The sequence below is a fragment of the Salvelinus namaycush genome, unplaced genomic scaffold, assembly GCF_016432855.1.
Source record: "Salvelinus namaycush isolate Seneca unplaced genomic scaffold, SaNama_1.0 Scaffold9, whole genome shotgun sequence".
Classification (NCBI taxonomy): Eukaryota; Metazoa; Chordata; class Actinopteri; order Salmoniformes; family Salmonidae; genus Salvelinus; species Salvelinus namaycush.
Genome location: NW_024061641.1, coordinates 741,882 through 758,501, shown reverse-complemented (window position 1 = coordinate 758,501; position 16,620 = coordinate 741,882). Strand labels below are relative to the sequence as shown.

Sequence of the window (16,620 nt, the reverse complement as noted above, 5' to 3'; positions counted from 1 at the left end):
TGCGCGCGTGCGCTATCGTGCATACATTTATTTTGTCCCCCTACACCAAACGCGATCACGACACGCAGGTTAAAATATCAAAACAAACTCTGAACCAATGAAATTAATTTGGGGACAGGTCGAAAAGCATTAAACGTGAAGGGCAATTTAGCTAGTTAGCTTGCACTTGCTAGCTAATTTGTCCTACTTAGCTAGCTTGCTGTTGCTAGCTAATTTGTCCTGGGATATTACATTTTACATTTAAGTCATTTAGCAGACGCTCTTATCCAGAGCGACTTACAAGTACATACATTCATATTTATTTATTTATTTTATTTGTTTGTACTGGCCCCCCGTGGGAATCGAACCCACAACCCTGGCGTTGCAAGCGCCATGCTCTACCAACTGAGCCACACGGGACCTATATATATATATATAAAATAACAACTCAATGTTATATATATAAACATTGAGTTGTTATTTTACCTGAAATGCACAAGGTCTTCTACTCCGACAATTAATCCACACATAAAACGGCCAACCGATTCGTGTCTAGTCATCTCTCCTCCTTCCAGGCTTTTTCATCTTTGAATTTATATGGTGATTATAGTGTAATTGCTCATCTGTAAAAGAGACCTTGGTCTCAGCATGCCTCCCTGTTAAAATAAAGGTTAAACAAAAATTCTGACCTCATTCAAACTAATGCTATACTGTCGACTCCTGATGAAAATTCATTATTCCAGATTATCCTATATTTATGATATTAATCCACTGTTTGTCTACATGTAATGATATTTTCCCTTTTTACCTGGCTGCCATGCACAGTAGTAAACCTCCATCCAGCTGCCGGCGCTGTTGTTCCTTTCCGGGTTTGCCACCAACTAGTTTGGACCGAGGTATTACAGATAGAACAACGTGACAGATATTTCACCGGATATACAAATGTGAAGCATCTGCTTGGCGTTCCCACTCGTTACCAAATATGGTAGTGAGAGGAAGCACAGTGCCCGGCAGTGGGAGAAGATGGAAGGAGATGGATTTTGGCCGACATTCTTCAAATGTTCTCATTATTGGATCTCAATAAAGTTTTCTGTTCCCAAAGCTAAGCCTTGAAGACTTTATCATGTGCAAAAGTTTGTCAACATCGCTTTGTCTAAAAGGAGCGCAAAGGCGAATTTAGTTATTGCACAAGGATACGCGTTCCCTAACGGCAAAATGCAGATGTATGCTAGAACGGTCCAATAGGATCTCGTTAGCTCGTGCATGGCTCTGCCCACCGCCTTGCTTGTTCTGCCCACTATGACTAATTTATTCCCATTGGAAACGAAAGGCTGTGGTCTATCTTGGTTAAGTTATAAAAGTCTTTGGAGTTATTTTCCTAAATTCCTTGACTAGAACACGGAAGTAGGATTGGAGACGACTGTGTCACAGACAGAAGGGGATTTAGTTATACATGTCTTTGACTTTGAATTCCTTGCGTGGAGTAACGAAAGATCAACTGAAGACTGAAAATGTCTAAACTACAGTTGCTGCGTGTGTTTTTAAATGAGCGTTTAACGGCGGCAGCTCTGGAGATTTTCGGGGCAGTTGAGAAAACGGTAGTGGAATACCAGGAGGAGAATGATCGGCTACGGAGACTGCTGCAGATCACTCCAGAGATACAACTATGTAGAATAGGTTCGTATTTAGATATATACTGGAAGCTAGCAATAGTTCTACCTTATTGATAAACTATTTGTGCTAAAAGTGATCACCATTTCATACATTTTAAGAAGGTGTTTCTAAACCACGCATGGATAAAAACATTGTCATAAAAAAACAGGAAGTGATTGAATGTAAACTTTTAAAAAATGGAACACCTTTTAGAAATGAATCTTATTCTCCAGGCTGCATCACATCCGGCTGTGATTGGGAGTCCCATAGGACGCACAATTGGCCAAGCGTCGTGCCAAGCGTCGGGTTAGGGTTTGGCCAGGGTAGACCGTCATTGTATATAATTTGTTTCTTAACTGACTTGCCTAGTTAAATAAAGGTTAAATAATAATTATTTTTTATATATATTTTATCTTCAATTCATTGAGAAGTAGTTTAATTATTTTATTTTTTATTTCACCTTTATTTAACCAGGCAGGCCAGTTGAGAACAAGTTCTCATTTACAACTGCGACCTGGCCAAGATAAAGCATAGCAGTGTGACAAAAAAACAACAACACAGAGTTACACATGGAGTAAACAAAAGTACAGTCAATAACACAATAGAAAAAAATATATATACAGTGTGTGCAAATGGAGTAAGGAGGTAAGGCAATAAATGGGCCATTGTAGCGAAGTAATTACAATTTAGCAAATTAACACTGGAGTGAAAGATGTACAGATGATGATGTGCAAGTAGAAATACTGGTGTGCAAAAAAAAAGAAAAAAAAATGGGGATGAGGTAGGTAGATTGGATGGGCTATTTACAGATGGCCTGTGTGCAGCAATCGGTGAGCTGCTCAGATAGCTGATGCTTAAAGTTAGTGAGGGAGATATGTCTCCATCTTCAGCGATTTTTGCAATTTGTTCCAGTCATTGGCAGCAGAGAACTGGAAGGAAAGGCGGCCAAAGAGGTGTTGGCTTTGGGGATGACCAGTGAGATATACCTGTAGGAGCGCGTTCTACGGGTGGGTGTTGTTATAATGACCAGTGTGCTGAGATAAGGCGGAGCTTTACCTAGCAAAGACTTATAGATGACCTGGAGCCAGTGTGTCTGGCGATGAATATGTAGCGAGGGCCAGCCGACGAGAGCATACAGGTCGCAGTGGTGTGTGGTATATGGGGCTTATGGTGACAAAATGGATAGCACTGTGATAGACTGCATCCAGTTTGCTGAGTAGAGTGTTGGAGGCTATTTTGTAAATGACATCGCCTTTAGTCGAGGATCGGTAGGATAATCAGTTTTACGAGGGTATGTTTGGCAGCGTGAGTGAAGGAGGCTTTGTTTGCGAAATAGGAAGCCAATTCTAGATTTTATTTTGGATTGGAGATGCTTAATATGAGTCTGGAAGGAGAGTTTACAGTCTAGCCAGACACCTAGTTTTTACAGTCAAGCCAGATTTTAGTTTTACAGTTATTTAATTGGAGATACAGTTTACCTAGTCTTGAATTTACAGTCTTTAATTCAAATTGACCCCAACCCTGATTTTTAAAGTCTAGGTAACCTCTGCTCCTCCTCTCAGTCCCTCCAGACTCCCTGCAGCTCTCTGCCTATGAAGAGGAGGTTCCCCCTGAGCAGCAGGAGTGGAGCCCCAGTCTAGGGCAGAAGGACCCAGAGCCCACACAGATTAAAGAGGAAGAGGAGGAAGTCAGGACCAGTCAGGAGGAAGAGCAGCTTCCAGGGCTGGAGGCTGATATCATGGAGTTCATATTCACTCCTTCCTGTGTGAAAAGTGAATGTGATCTGGAGGACCCACTTCAGTCCTTGACTCTTCCCCAAACCAAGACTGTGGAGAACAGAGAGAGTGACTCTAAACCAGTGGATCTCAAACCTTTTGCCACTGTAACCCACCTAAAGGGTCTCAACATTCCCTGTGACCCTACAGATACTGAAAACATTGCCTCCAGCCACAGCTCAGCTGTAAGCAGGGACCCAGTAGGACTTGACATCAGCCCACCATTGGATCCAAACCCACCAATGGGGGAACACGGTTCCAAACCCAGCACCACGTCTAGAAAAACTCACCACTGCCGTGACTGTGGTGAAACGTTTCCTCTGAAAGCTGACCTGCAGAGGCACGTGACTCTTACCAAGAATATAATCAGTGAATGCCGCTTCTGCAATAAACAATACAATTCCACCTGTAAATTGGAGGCCCATGTCCAACTCTGTCACATTGAGAAATCCTGCACCTGCCCTGTTTGTGGCAAGACCATCAAACATAAAGGAGATCTGTCCAGGCACATGAGTATTCACACAGGAGAGAAACCATTTAGCTGTGGTGACTGTGGAAAAAGTTTCAATCAGAAGGGGCACCTGAACTTGCACATACTGAGTCACACGGGAGAGAAACCATTTAACTGTGGTGACTGTGGGAAAAGCTTCTATCAGAAGGGAGACCTAGGGAATCATATACTGACTCACACACAAGAGAAACCATTTATCTGTGGTGTCTGTGGGAAAAGCTTCTATCAGAAGGGACACCTTACAGATCATAAACGGACTCACACAGGAGAGAAACCATTTAGCTGTGGTGACTGTGGGAAAAGCTTCAATTTGAAAGGGAACCTAAGAAAGCATAAACTGACTCACACAGGAGAGAAACCATTTAGCTGTGGTGACTGTGGGAAAAGCTTCAGTCAAAAGACTAACCTGCTGACGCATGTCAAAAACATCCACAAAGGAAGAAAACAGGATGAATAGTGAACGAAAATTAGGATAAAGATGTTCTGTCAGAAGATAGGAATAACAGGCAGGATGTGGACAACACTCGTAGGAAAGGAAAGCTACTCTGGATAATTTATGCGGTTGGTTTGAGATCAATAGATTTGTGATGGATTTACTATTGTAAAACATTCTATATGAATACAGTTTGATTTGAATTATGATGTAATGATTAAACATTACACAGCATTGTAGGACGCTCACAGGTCTGCTGTTCAGTCTGTTGATGTTTTCACGTTATTAGAAACAGGAATTCCTGGTCATTTGTTTTAGAATGTCTCTCAGGTGATGAGAGAATGGTCTGACTGATGCCATTGACACATTAAAACGTACACACTTTCAGTAAAATATCTCATAAAAATATTTCTCATCGATTTTTGACCTAATGTTGCTCAGTCATGATATTGATTTCGTATTTTATAGAGTAATGATATACAGTCGACTCCTGAAAATTGATTAAAAGCATTCCAGGTGAAGCTGGTTGAGAGAAAATAGTAAAAATAAAGAAAAACCCTTGAATAAGTCAGTATGTTCAAACTTTTGACTGGTACTATTTTTGGACACACCTACTCATTCAAGGGTTTTTCTTTATTTTTACTATTTTCTACATTTTACATTTTCTACAAGAATTTATTTAGATTTTTAAGGTTAACCACGATATATATATTCAAATCTAAAGGATGTAATTCAACCAGACAGCGCCCTTATATCATGGTAAAAGGCAGCACTTGACTGTTGCACTTGAATCATTCCCACAGTGAATGGCTAGGCTCACTATGAAACCACACACTATTACAGAGACTTGAATATATATTTTTTTATTTTACCTTTAATTATACAGGTTTTTTCTCATTGAGATAACATCTCTTTTCCAAGAGAGACCTGGTCCAATAGCTGCAGGGGGAACAACGTTTCAGACAAAACAACTTACATACACTAACACAACATTAAACAAAACTATAAACACACATACAGTACAACAAAAACATGTTCCGTAAAAACACGGAAGTCTTGACTAAAAACAGCTGTCCTAAAGACAATTACACTCTTCTATGATATATACATCGATCAAGTGTTTAAACGCCACCAACGAAACTAGATCATCACATTTTAAAATGTTCAGGAGAGAATTCCAGGACCACGGAGCTGAGTAACTAAAACATTTTCTACCATGACCGGTTCTAATTCTTGGTACTGTTAGAAGCAAATCAGAATGGGACCGTAATTGATATTTATTTACTGACATGACTAAAAAATAACAGAGATAAAATGGCATTTTCCCCAATATTACCGGCAGCATTTGATATGGTGAAAACAATGTGGGGAGACAGACGCACAGAAACTCACGTCAATACATTTGTCAGATAACACTGTTAAACAAATAATTTATGCTACCAAATTATGATAAGTGTACTATATTAGGTATTAGATCACTAAAAAACACAACTTTAACGTTACCGTGTAGTTTACCAATAAAATGGTCTGACGGTGAAGTGGACATACTCTGTATACATATCCCGAAATAAATAAATCATCTCACTACAATACATTTTAATAGAAAGTTAGCAATAAATAGATAAGATCTTGCTATCTTGGAAAGGAAAATACATTTTTATTTGCGGAAAAATCACCCCGATTAAATCTTTAGTCATATCCCAGGTTACCTATTTGCTTATTGTCTTGCCTACACCTAGCGACCAGTTTATTTGAAACTATATGAGCAAAATGTATTTTATTTTATTTGAAACGGCAAGCCAGACAAAAATAAACGGGCCTATGTATATAATGAATATGAATTTGGATGGCAGAAATGATAAAATATTAAAGCATTAGACCTCTCACTAGTAGATTATTAAGAATGTCTCACCTGATGTTCAAGAATGGCCTTTTTCCCTTTTTTCAGATTACAATCTCTCACTTTCGGTTATTTGAAAATGAAATAATCTCCAAAATATTGCTATTTTTTAAAACAAGCCATAGAAAGTTGGTTGCAATTTCAGTTTAATCCACCAGAAAATAACAAATATTGTGATTTAAACTCTGATTAAAAAATATATATATATAAAAAAATATATGAATAATCTTTTGTAAAGGATATCATAAATAGGACTGGTGGAGTTATGTCACACATGCAGCTAACAAGAATATATGGAAATGTCTGCTCTACCCAAAATTACAACCAACTAATTGCAGCATTACCGCAAAAATCAGAGGCAAGTGGAAGGTGCAACCAATAGAATGTTATATATATGGGGGATACAACCTTTCCAGCTATGCAGAGTTTTGCAGAGTTATATGGTTAATAGAAATAAGACTGGATGGACATTAGTTGTGGCTGCTTTGTGTGATGTGTTGTTGTCTCTACCTTCTTGCCATTTGTGCTGTTGTCTGTGCCTAATAATGTTTATACCATGTTTTGTGCTGCTACCATGTTGCGTTGCTACCATTCTGTGTTGTCATGTGTTGCTGCCTTGCTATGTTGTTGTCTTAGGTCTCTCTTTATGTAGTGTTGTCTCTCTTGTCGTGATGTGTGTTTTGTCCTATATTTATATTTTATACTTTTTTTTTCTTTTTAATCCCAGCCCCCGTCCCTGCAGGAGGCCTTTTGCCTTTTGGTAGGCCGTCAATGTAAATAAGAATTTGTTATTAACTGACTTGCCTATTTAAATAAAAATCAGAAATAGATGGGAGAGGTGAAGGTTAGAGGAAGGATAGGAGTAAAAACAAACAAAATATAACTTTTGTAAAATGGATTGTGTCCATAAAATGTATATAGTATGTATAAGCTGGAAGTAGAAGCGTAAATGTTGTTGTTCATTAGTTTACTCCAATTAGGGGAGGGGTGGTATGGTTAGTGAAAAATACAGGAAAACATATTTTTAAAAGATGTATATAGAGTGCATATGGAAAGTATTCAGACCTCTTTACTTTATCCACATTTTGTAACATTATAGCCTTATTCTAGAATGGATTAAATTGATTAAAAAACCTACTACACACAATACCCCATAATGACATCACAATACCCCATAATGACAAAGCAAAAACTGTTTTTTTAGAATGTTTTGCACATTTATAAAATAAACTGAAATATCTAATTTACATAAGTATTCAGACTCTTTACTCAGTACTTTGTTGAAGCAATTTGGAAGCGATTACAGCCTCGAGTCTTCTTGGGTATGACACTATAAGCTTGGCACACCTATATTTGGCGAGTTTCTCCCATTCTTCTCTGCAGAGCCTCTCAAGCTCTGTCAGGTTAGATGGGGAGCGTCGCTGCACAGCTATTTTCAGGTCTCTCCAGGGATGTTCGATCGGGTTCAAGTCCGGGCTCTGGCTGGGCCACTCAAGGACATTCAGAGACTTGTCCCGAAGCCACTCCTGTGTTGTCTTGACTGTGTGCTTACGGTCATTGTCCTGTTGGAAGGTGAACCTTTGCCCAAGTCTGTCCCTGCCACTGAAAAACATCCCGACAGCATGATGCTGCCACCACCATGCTTCACCGTAGGGATGGTGTCAGGTTCCTCCAGACGTGATGCTTGGCATTCAGGCCAGAGAGTTCAATGTTGGTTTCATCAGACTAGAGAATCTTGTTTCTCATGTTCTAAGAGTCTTTAGGTGATTTTTGGCAAACTCCAAGCAGGCTTCCATCTGGCAACTCTACCTTACAGACCTGATTGGTTGAGTGCTGCAGACATGGTTGTCCTTCTGGAAGGTTCTATCATCTCCCCAGAGGAACTCTGGAGCTCTGTCAGAGTGACCGTCGGGTTCTTGGTCACCTCCCTGACCAAGGCCCTTCTCCCCCGATTTCTCAGTTTGGCCGGGTGGCCAGCTCTAGGAAGAGTCTTGGTGGTTCCAAACTTCTTCCGTTTAAGAATGATGGAGGCCACTATGTTCCTGGGGTCCTTCAATGCTGCAGAAATGTTTTGGTACCCTTCCCCAGATCTGTGCCTCAACACAATCCTGTCTCAGAGCTCTAAGGACAATTCCTTCGACCTCATGGCATGGTTTTTGCGCTGACATGCACTGTCAACTGTGGGACCTTATAGACAGGTGTGTGCCTTTCCAAATCATGTCCAATCAATTGAAAGTCCACATGTGGACTCCAATCAAGTTGTAGAAACACCTCAAGGATGATCAATGGAAACAGAATGCTCCTGAGCTCAATTTCGAGTCTCATAGCAAAGGGTCTGAATACTTATGTGAATAGGGTATTTGTTTTTTAATACATTTGCCAAAAAATTTAAAAAAATCTGTTTTCGCTTCGTCATTATGGGGTGTTGTGTGCAGATTAAGGAAAAACTTTTTAAACTTTTTGTTACGTTACAGACTTATTCTAAAATGTATTTAAAAAGGGAAGGTGTCTGAATACTTTCTGAATGTATTGCACCGTACCTTGATACATACATACAGTCTACTCCGCAATGGGGAGGGCATGAACGGCAACAACATGGCCACATCAGCAGGACACAGTGCCCTTCGCTCCCGTTTGACAAGCTCTACTGTCCGACAATGGCGTGAGAAGTAGTTACCTACTAGCCAATTTCAACACACCCATATACACCCATTCAATACACAGTACACCCATCATCAATACTTGTTATAAAAAATAATCGTCAGTTTTATAACTGAAAATATACAATTATGTTGCGAAACGCAGCATTATATGATGCAGGGATGATTTCTGTATTTTGAAAGTATCTTGAAAACGTCATTGCTGATAAGCAAAACATTTTTGGACTATGGCAACGATGGACTAATTAAAAAAATACCAAAATATAGTTTTAGGGTGGAGTTTTCCTTTAAGTATACACCACAGGAGTTTTTATTTTTTACATTTTATTTACCTTCTGTGTAGGCGAAGGTTATAATGCCTGTATTGAAACAACCACAACCGATTCACCACATTATAACAAAAACATGAACACATAAATCAAGTAATATCTTATAGAAATACTTGTAACTATTCTTTGTATGAAAAGCAGCAGACAATATATGAATAACTGTACACATTTTACATAATTTTTGCCCTAATTATTTACAAAGTATACAGGATGGGACACTTATTCTGAAAGATATAACATATCCGTGACCCGGAAGTACTTCATTATTCTTGCTTGTGTCATAGAAGTCTTTGTTTTGATTTTGCATTCAAGCTTGTGTGGAGTAAAGACTTACTGACTGGACTGACTAGGCTACCCAACTCTTATTCGACTGAAAATGTTTAAACTACAGTTGTTGCGTGTGTTTTTAAATGAGCGTTTAACGGCGGCTGCTGTGGAGATTTTTGGGGCAGTTGAGAAAACGGTAATGGAGTACCAGGAGGAGAATGATCGGCTACGGAGACTGCTGCGGATCACACCGGAGCTCATTACACCAGAGATACAACTATGTCGAACTGGTGCGTTCAGTTCTACTCAATTCATAATTTGTGCTGTACTTTTGATACCGGAGCATCGAGGCATGCGTCAAAACCGCAAAGCAGTGTACCGATGCGTGTATCACTTGATCAGAAGGACGTAATCGATGACGTCCGAAGCTTCGTTTGATCACGTACTTTTTGAAACCGTGCGCTTTCTTCGATTCCAAGATCAAATCAAATGTATTGATAAAGCCCTTCTTACATCAGCTGATATCTCAAAGTGCTGTACAGAAACCCAGCCTAAAACCCCAAACAGCAAGCAATGCAGGTGTAGAAGCACGGTGGTTAGGAAAAACTCCCTAGAAAGGCCAAAACCTAGGAAGAAACCTAGAGAGGAACCAGGCTATGAGGAGTGGCCAGTCCTCTTCTGGCTGTGCCGGGTGGAGATTATAACAGAACATGGCCAAGATGTTCAAATGTTCATAAATGACCAGCATGATAATTTTAAATACTTAACTCTAGTGGACACCGTACTTACAAGTATAGTTAGGATTTTGTAATAAAACGTTTCACCTGACTGGTATCATAGCAGGTACAGTAGGGAACTCTGGAACAGTCGGCGATGTTAGGGTATGCGGTCAAATCCCTATATTAAAACAAATTTATAAATAATCTATGCGAAATCACACTATGTACTGTTTTTCAAGTATTTTATTTAGTATAGTGTAAGCTTCTGTCTTAAGCATCCTATATAATGCCATGGATTCTGTTTTCTAAGACATAAAAGGGAAGCATAATGTAACATTTGAACCTGGTATTCCAACTGATTTATGAGCTACTAAAGCCAACGACTTACCACTGGCTATGGAGTTTAAGAAAACAATCTGAGAAAAAAACATCTCATAATCAGACGCTGCTATTCATTGCTGACAAGCAGATATTATTAATGTGCATTGTGAACCAGAGATGGCTGATAGGCGTTGTAGGAGGACGGGCTCATTGTAATGGTTGGAATGGAATAAATGGAACAGTATTGAACAAAGCAAACATATGGAAACCACATGTTTGACTCCGTTCCATAAATTATATTCCAGCCATTACAATGAGCCTGCCCTTCTATAGCACCTCCCACCATCCTCCACTGTTGTGAACAGGTAATGGAGCTCTGAGAAATGAATCGTTTTCCGGAACAATTTTGTGAAAGTGCCCGAAGCCTTCAGAAATCCTCGGTTTCCCATCACTATTAATAATACACTGTTTTTAGGGATTCAGTGATCACTATTCAAACACATACGTCATTATTTACTTTTCCGTGCATGGATAAAAACATTGTCTGCGTCACTAAAACCAGGAAGTAATTTGATTGTTAATTTTTTATTCACAGTAATTCCATTTACAACAATAAGCACAATAGTTTCACAATATCAAAAGATTTGAATGTAGCTATAATTCTGTTGTGGTTTTACCAAAGATGATTATATTTCCCCTTTCATCTGTGATTTTACTGTAAAGTTAAATGTTGAGCTATTAGCTAGCTTGCTTGTAGGCTAGGTTGGGCCAAACTAGTAACCCGTTTTTAATTCTCACAGGAGGTGTAGAACAAATAGCATACGACAACAACTGGCGTCAATTCGTTTTCACTTTGGATATTCTGAGTTCTCTTGTCAATGGCTCTCTGAGTCCGACGGAATGTGTCTAGAATCAGATGACTCCCCCCCACCTCATCCATGCTACATTCAGGTGATTCCTCACAAAACTAGAACAAAACAGGACCCTGATCTTTTGAATTTTTACAACAACAACAAAAAATATCCAAAGAAGGGTCCTTTGGAGGAAGGATTGTTTACATATATTCTACATGTGTATCTTAAAGCATAATTGAGAAATAATTAATTGAAGTTTGAACATGTGTGAGATTTGGACCATGCCCAGGCCTCCTTTAAGACACCCAGGCCTCCTTTAAGACACCATAATATTTCATCTTTGGGTGTCATATAATGCTTTACCACTTGCTCTGTGATATGAGTAGTATTTTTACTTCAATAAAACATTTCTTACATGAATTTATGAATATTGAAAAATATAAACATGAATATTGAAAATGTCTTATTTGGCTAAATTTTCTAAAGATTGTTGAACATAGTATACTCTACCGGCATGTCAAAATTCCAGAATGGGATCTCTAAAAGTTTTAGAGCTAAATATCTTAAATTCATGTTGAAAGGAATTCAAATGAGGAATTTTGCCAAAGTAGAGGGAACAGTACTTGTCAGTAGATCTTTTGCACATGTAGATATTAAGCTATTAAAAAACATCATTATTTCCCAAAATATTCATTTAAAATCAGTGAACTTTAAATGAGGAATTCTTATTATTTATTTTTTCCCCCAATTTCGTGGTATCCAATTGGTAGTAGTTACAGTCTTGTCTCATCGCTGCAACCCCCGTATGGACTCGGGAGAGGCGAATGTCGAGAGCCATGCGTCCTCTGAAACACAACCCAACCAAGCCACACTGCTTCTTGACACAATGCCCATCCAACCCGGAAGCCAGCCGCACCAATGTGTCGGAGGAAACACCGTACACCTGGCGACCGTGTTAGCTTGCACTGAGCCCGGCCCGCCACAGGAGTCGCTAGTGCACGATGAGACAAGGATATCCCTACCGGCCAAACCCTCCCTAACCTGTGCACCACCCCATGGGCCTCCCGGTCGCGGCCAGCTGCGACAGAGCCTGGACTCGAACCCAGAATCTCTAGTGGCACAGCTAGACCACTGCGCCACTCGGGAGGCCCTTAAATTAGGAATTCTAATGGATGTTTCATGAATTAGGTACATCAGTGACCTTGCTTCAAGTGATTTTTATCTCTCTATGTAATGCAAGTGGCTTCAGTAGATTGTATCCAAGTTAGAAGATGGGTATATTCATTTTTTTTTACCTCGTATTTTTACACAAATCCTTAAAAAATAAACAAGATCAAATTTCATAATGTAATTGTTGTGGGAAAAACAACATAAAATTGGTTTAAGATCTCAAGATCATTCAATTGAGACCAGAGGAGGCTGCTAAGGGGAGGACAGCTCATAATAATGGCCGGAACTGAGCGAATGGAATATCATTATACGCATAGAAACCATGTAGTTGATGTATGTGATACCATTCCACTTATTCCGCTGCAGTCATTACCACGAGCCCGTCCTACCCAATTAAGGTGCCACCAACCTCCTGTGATTAAGACAAACATTTTTTTCCTGTAAACACCAGGTTCTGCAGATGGCACTTTTAAGACAGTCCCTTAGCCTAGAGTGCAAACATTCCCCCATTGAAACCAATGTAAAGTCACTTTATGAATACAGAACTTAACTCAAAAACAAAGGGTGTAGCTTGCTCTCTACCATCTTCTGATTCTAGACATATCACTTTCATCATCCTAGGATCTCCCGTCAAAGAGAGGTTGACAAGGGAAATCCAAATATGAAACCAATATCCAAAGTGGAAACACATTTATGGCCGTGACAATGTAGAATAACTGTCTGGAGTATCTGGTTTATTGTTCACCCTTGGTTGTACAGGCAGTTGCTCTAGCACAATGGGAAATTATCCACTGTAATGCAGAGCCATGCCACAATCATTTTACCATTATACAACTGGGTATTCAAGTCACCAACAGACTGGACACAGCAGGTTATAAACCCACAATAACACACGTTATTGAACCAATTCAAACATTTTTTTGTTTATTTTTTACTACAAATCTTCTCTTCACATTATAAAGGAAGTAATTGAAAATTGATTCTAGTCTTACAATCATAGAATTTGAATTTCAGTTCACCTTTTGAAATGACCCCAACAATGATGTCTAAAGGCTTTATAAATAACTTATGCTGCTCTCCTTCCCTCCAGACTCCCTGCAGCTCTCTCTCTCTGAAGAGCAGGTTCCCCATGAGCAGCAGCACTGTGAGCAGGAGTGGAGCCCCAGTCTGGGACAGGAGGATTCAGAGACCACACAGATTAAAGAAGAACAGGAGGAAGTCAGCACCAGTCAGGAGGAAGAGCAGCTTCAAGGGTTCTTTGACACCAAAGCCTCCATATTTACTCCTTCCTGTGTGAAAAGTGAATGTGATCAGGAGGAATCACTTCATTCCCTGACTCTTCCCCAAACCCGGACTGTGGAGAACAGAGAGAGTGACTCTAAACCAATGAATCTCAAACCTTTTGGCATTGTGACCCGCCTAAAGGATCTCAACATTCTGTATGACCCTCCAGATAATCAAAACAATGCTTTCATCCTCAGCTCAGCCGTAAGCAGCGACCCAGTAGGACTTTACAGCAGCCCACCATTGGATCCCAACCCACCAATGGAGAAACAGTGTTTCATACCCAGCACATCTAGAAAAACTCACCACTGCCGTGACTGTGGTGAAACATTTGCACTGAAAGCTGACCTGCAGAGGCATGTGACTCACACCAGGAAGAGACCCAGTGAATGCCTCTTCTGCAAAAAACTCTATAACTCCACCTGTAAACTGAAGGCCCATGTCAGGCTCTGTCATGGTGGGAAACCCTGCACCTGCCCCTTTTGTGGAAAGACCTTCAAACAAAAAGGACATCTGTCCAGGCACATGAGTATTCACACAGGAGAGAAACCATTTTGCTGTGGTGACTGTTGGAAAAGCTTCAATCGTAAGGAGCACCTTACCAGGCATATACGCATTCACAGAGGAGAGAAACCTTTTAGCTGTGGTGACTGTGGGAGAAGCTTCAATCGCAAGGAGCACCTAACTGAACATAGACAGACTCACACAGGAGAAAAACAACATGGCTGCTCAGTCTGTGGTAAAAGATTCACTCGGAAGACTCATCTACTGAAACATATGGATAATATCCACAAAGAGAGGAAAACAGACAGAAGAAAGAAAATCTTCAGTCAGAAGATGGGAATAAAAAGGCAGAATGTGGACAACACTCTTAGGAAAGGAAAGCAACTCCAGACCATTCATACTATGGGTCTCAGATAAATAAATCTTTGAATGTAAATTAAGTTTGATCATTACCTCATCATTCAAATCAAACAGTACAGAGTATTGTAGGAAATTCACAGGTCTGCTGTAATAATAATAATAATAAGTAATAATTCATTACATTTGTAAAGGGCTTTTAATTATACAGAATAATCTCAAAGTGCATAAAATGAAAACCCCCAAAATATATATTAATGGACACAATTACACGGGGCAACTGACAGATGACGCTACAAGGGACATGGACAAGGAGGGATATTGCCATGAATACACTGGAAAGTCAGCAGGAGGGGTTTGAATTCAGTCTGGAATGAGATGGGGAGCCAGTACAGAGATGCCAGGGTGGGGGTGATGTGATGGTGTTGAGATGGGGAGCCAGTACAGAGATGCCAGGATGGGGGTGATGTGATGGTGTTAAGATGGGGAGCCAGTACAGAGATGCCAGGATGGGGGTGATGTGATGGTGTTGAGATGGGGAGCCAGTACAGAGATGCCAGGATGGGGGTGATGTGATGGTGTTGAGATGGGGAGCCAGTACAGAGATGCCAGGATGGGGGTGATGTGATGGTGTTGAGATGGGGAGCCAGTACAGAGATGACAGGATGGAGGTGATGTGATGGTGTTGAGATGGGGAGCCAGTACAGAGATGCCAGGATGGAGGTGATGTGATGGGGAGCCAGTACAGAGATGATGTGATGGGGGTGATGTGATGGTGTTGAGATGGGGAGCCAGTACAGAGATGCCAGGATGGGGGTGATGTGATGGTGTTGAGATGGGGAGCCAGTACAGAGATGCCAGGATGGGGGTGATGTGATGGTGTTGAGCCAGTACAGAGATGCCAGGATGGGGGTGATGTGATGGTGTTGAGATGGGGAGCCAGTACAGAGATGCCAGGATGGGGGTGATGTGATGGTGTTAAGATGGGGAGCCAGTACAGAGATGCCAGGATGGGGGTGATGTGATGGTGTTGAGATGGGGAGCCAGTACAGAGATGCCAGGATGGGGGTGATGTGATGGTGTTAAGATGGGGAGCCAGTACAGAGATGCCAGGATGGGGGTGATGTGATGGTGTTGAGATGGGGAGCCAGTACAGAGATGCCAGGATGGGGGTGATGTTGAGATGGGGAGCCAGTACAGAGATTCCAGGATGGAGGTGATGTGATGGTGTTGAGATGGGGAGCCAGTACAGAGATGCCAGGATGGAGGTGATGTGATGGTGTTGAGATGGGGAGCCAGTACAGAGATGCCAGGATGGAGGTGATGTGATGGGGAGCCAGTACAGAGATGATGTGATGGGGGTGATGTGATGGTGTTGAGATGGGGAGCCAGTACAGAGATGCCAGGATGGGGGTGATGTGATGGTGTTGTGATGGGGAGCCAGTACAGAGATGCCAGGATGGGGGTGATGTGATGGTGTTGAGATGGGGAGCCAGTACAGAGGTGCCAGGATGGGGGTGATGTGATGGTGTTTCGCACTCTCATCAGGATCCTGGCAGGGCTGTTCTGGATGTACTGGAGACTTTGGGACTGACAGGGATCCAGGTGAAGACTGTGTTGTAGTCCTGGAGACTCCTGACAGGGATCCTGGTGAAGACTGTGTTGTAGTCCTGGAGACTCCTGACAGGGATCCTGGTGAAGAGTACGTTGCAGTAGTCCAGCCTTGCAGAGATAAAGGCATGGACAAGCTGTACAAAGTCTTTATCATGTTTTTATATCATTACAAATAGGAATATCTGGTCGTTTGATTCAGAATGTCTCTCAGGGTGATGAGATAATAGTCGGATGGATGTTATCGATACATGAAATAAAATTCCAGAAAAGGTCTCCTTGCATTTGTCCAA

At 40.9% G+C, this 16,620-nt stretch overlaps 3 protein-coding genes across 11 annotated transcripts in view; 2 read left to right on the top strand and 1 right to left on the bottom strand.

The window, feature by feature from the left end:
* LOC120043328 (zinc finger protein 2-like) overlaps positions 1–16,620 on the bottom strand; it is a 401,596-nt gene that overhangs the window by 90,013 nt on the left and 294,963 nt on the right. The gene's annotated exons all lie outside the window — the stretch shown is intronic.
* Positions 1,192–4,599, top strand: LOC120043335 (gastrula zinc finger protein XlCGF46.1-like). Its single transcript, XM_038987960.1, has 2 exons — positions 1,192–1,656; positions 3,195–4,599. Exons 1-2 carry the CDS (start codon positions 1,491–1,493, stop codon positions 4,373–4,375), a joined length of 1,347 nt encoding a protein of 448 aa, XP_038843888.1. The 5' UTR covers positions 1,192–1,490; the 3' UTR covers positions 4,376–4,599.
* LOC120043336 (zinc finger protein 189-like) lies at positions 9,533–16,605 on the top strand. 8 transcript variants are annotated; one of them, XR_005476408.1, is made up of 4 exons: positions 9,533–9,797; positions 13,662–15,387; positions 15,933–15,984; positions 16,037–16,605. XR_005476408.1 is itself a non-coding variant. In XM_038987961.1 (2 exons), the coding sequence occupies exons 1-2, from the start codon at positions 9,617–9,619 to the stop codon at positions 14,774–14,776; spliced, it is 1,296 nt and encodes a 431-aa protein (XP_038843889.1). In that variant the 5' UTR covers positions 9,533–9,616; the 3' UTR covers positions 14,777–16,605. The 8 variants fall into 8 exon arrangements, 1 of the variants encoding a protein (XP_038843889.1); XR_005476407.1 differs by having other exon boundaries at positions 13,662–15,439; XR_005476406.1 differs by having other exon boundaries at positions 15,933–16,605.

Bases quoted from the DNA above. Each gene is read 5' to 3' on its own strand.
- LOC120043336 (XM_038987961.1), top strand. From the start codon at position 9,617: ATGTTTAAACTACAGTTGTTGCGTGTGTTTTTAAATGAGCGTTTAACG. The intron at 9,798-13,661 runs GTGCGTTCAGTT...CCTTCCCTCCAG, and splicing joins GATACAACTATGTCGAACTG to ACTCCCTGCAGCTCTCTCTC.
- LOC120043335 (XM_038987960.1), top strand. From the start codon at position 1,491: ATGTCTAAACTACAGTTGCTGCGTGTGTTTTTAAATGAGCGTTTAACG. The intron at 1,657-3,194 runs GTTCGTATTTAG...TCCTCCTCTCAG, and splicing joins GATACAACTATGTAGAATAG to TCCCTCCAGACTCCCTGCAG.